This window comes from Spinacia oleracea, chromosome 3 (assembly GCF_020520425.1).
Source record: "Spinacia oleracea cultivar Varoflay chromosome 3, BTI_SOV_V1, whole genome shotgun sequence".
NCBI lineage: Eukaryota > Viridiplantae > Streptophyta > Magnoliopsida > Caryophyllales > Amaranthaceae > Spinacia > Spinacia oleracea.
The window spans coordinates 142,048,161-142,050,538 of record NC_079489.1 but is presented as its reverse complement, the minus strand read 5'-3'; the positions used below and the strand labels follow the sequence as shown (position 1 = coordinate 142,050,538).

The following is a 2,378-nucleotide window of genomic DNA, read 5'->3' as shown; positions in this document are numbered from 1 at the left end:
GTTGAGGAGAAGACAAGACCTTGGTGAGCACATCAGCTAATTGATCAGCAGTAGGAACATAAGTTAACTCAATTAGGCCTTCAAGAACCTTGTCTCTAGTAAAATGACAATCTAATTCAATATGTTTGGTACGTTCATGATGAACTGGATTCTTAGCTATATGAATGGCAGATTGATTGTCACACTTCAACTGAATAGGAGTTAGATTAGATAATCCCATTTCCTGTAGCAACCTAACCAACTAAGTTATCTCAGAAGCAGCAGCTCCCATAGCTCTGTACTCAGCTTCAGATGAGGATCTGGAAATAGTAGTCTGCTTCTTTGATTTCCAAGAAATGGGGCTATTTCCCAAAAGCATCACATAACCAGTTACTGACCTTCTTGTATCAGGGCAAGCTGCCCAATCAGAATCACAGTAAGCCTGTAAAGTGAGACTAGAAGAAGGTTGAATAGAGATGCCTTGACCAGCTGTATGTGCAACATATCTGAGCAGGTGATGCAATGCCTTTTGATGAGACAACTTGGGAGACTGCATGGACTGACTCAATGTTTGGACAGCAAATGATAAGTCAGGTCTAGTGTGAGTGAGAAAATTTAATTTTCCAACTAAACATCTGAACTGGTTAGGATCAGTAAAGGGTTCATCCTCCAAAGATGTAAGTTTAAGTTTAGCTGGTAAAGGGGTCTTAGCTGGTTTAGACACATCCATTGCACAATCTGCTAGGAGTTCTCTAGTGAACTTGGATTGAGTAAGAACAACCCCATTGTGTGTTTTGGAAATTTCTATTCCCAGAAAGTAATTGAGCTCACCCAAATCCTTAATGCTGAACTTATTGTGTAAGTGTGTCTTCAAAGCAAGAATTTCTGAGAAATTTAGACCAGTTAGCAAAATGTCATCTACATATACTGCTACTAGAGTCTGTGAACCATTCAGAGTCTTGATAAACAATGAATAATCGTTTTTGGACTGAATGAAACCCAGTAGAATGAAATCCAATATATGATGTTGTGAAAAAATAATTTTGGCAACACCTGAATATATTTTAGGCATTACCCAATGCTATAGGCTTTTTTGAAGGGAAAATTAGTTCATATTAAAGAGTCATACGACATCTACAAGATAAATATAGATCTAAAAAATACACGACAAATTGAATGAAATAAAAGTTTCCTTAATCAAAACTACGTTCATTGAATATATCTTGCACTTTAGAACGTCTCCCGTACATACTGCTGAAACATGCAGCATTTTTAGAGAGGGTCTAATGATTTGTTGTAGCCGCGATGATGGTTTTAACTGGATTCATCTTAATGTACTTGAAAAAATGATAGCTGATGCAATCCCGCATAAAACTTTTCCATCGAACCAATTCTATATAAATCTACTATGAGGGAACGACAAACCTACCATACTAAACTATGTCCACCATAGGAAAACTAACGAAAACGGACGAACTCCACCATATGGTGAACACTTAACGAATTCAAGACTCAAATGAAAAGAAATGGTAAAAAATAGTCTAATTTCCGACCTAAAACGACAAAGAAAGTAAACCCTAGAAAAAGAGAGGGGGGAGTGAGGAAAGGGAGAGCGGCATTCTTCAATTGTAAATGTTGCTATAGGTTATTTGTTACTCCGCGCGCGTGTTTAGGTGTTTCACCTCGATCCTGCACATACTTTACATTTTAACTATTATACTTCGTATTTTATAAATGCATTCACCTTGACATGTAAAAAATGGATACTTTGAAGGGGAAAACAAGTAGAATCGTTGCTGAATAGTGTTTTAAGAAATAAGTCGAATGTATTCATGGTTAGGAAGAAAAAGATTTAAAACTAGAATCAACTTGTAAATACAAAGTTGAGTAGAAAGGAAGAAAGAAGATTGTAACTTAAGAAAAAAACATGAAATAATCGAATAATCCCAGTTGTGTGAAAATGTACAGGACAAATGGTAACAAGAACAAGAGTGTTATCCCTTTAGGAAGCTGCAGTATACTTTTGAAACTTGAAATAAAAGGATCTTGATAATATCTTCACATCAGTGCAGCTTTCTTTATCTGAATGCAATAAACAATATAATTTGGACAACTTTGTTAATTACCACTTCCAAGTTCTAATAACTTGGGAACAAGACCATACCGAAAATATTCTCTTCTTTTTTCAGGGAAGAAATATTATATTCTAACACAGACTCACATGTTCCCTTGGTTATTTTTATGGGCCTTAAGCGAAACTTTAGTCTGCATCTTCTCCGAGCAAAACCGATCAGAGAACAGGTAAGAGAGATATTTCATTTATCAAGGGAACATGTTGGAAAAATACCCTTCTTAGCAAAGGACTTATCAAGATTCACTTATTTCCAACACCCACCTGA

The 2,378-nt window shown here is 36.0% G+C and overlaps 1 protein-coding gene across 1 annotated transcript; it reads right to left on the bottom strand.

Annotated features, from left to right (window-relative positions):
- Positions 1-241: 241 nt before the first annotated feature.
- Positions 242-1,051, bottom strand: LOC110792187 (uncharacterized mitochondrial protein AtMg00810-like). Its single transcript, XM_021996996.2, has one exon. It carries the CDS (start codon positions 1,049-1,051, stop codon positions 242-244), a length of 810 nt encoding a protein of 269 aa, XP_021852688.2.
- Between the last annotated feature and the right edge of the window lie 1,327 nt (positions 1,052-2,378).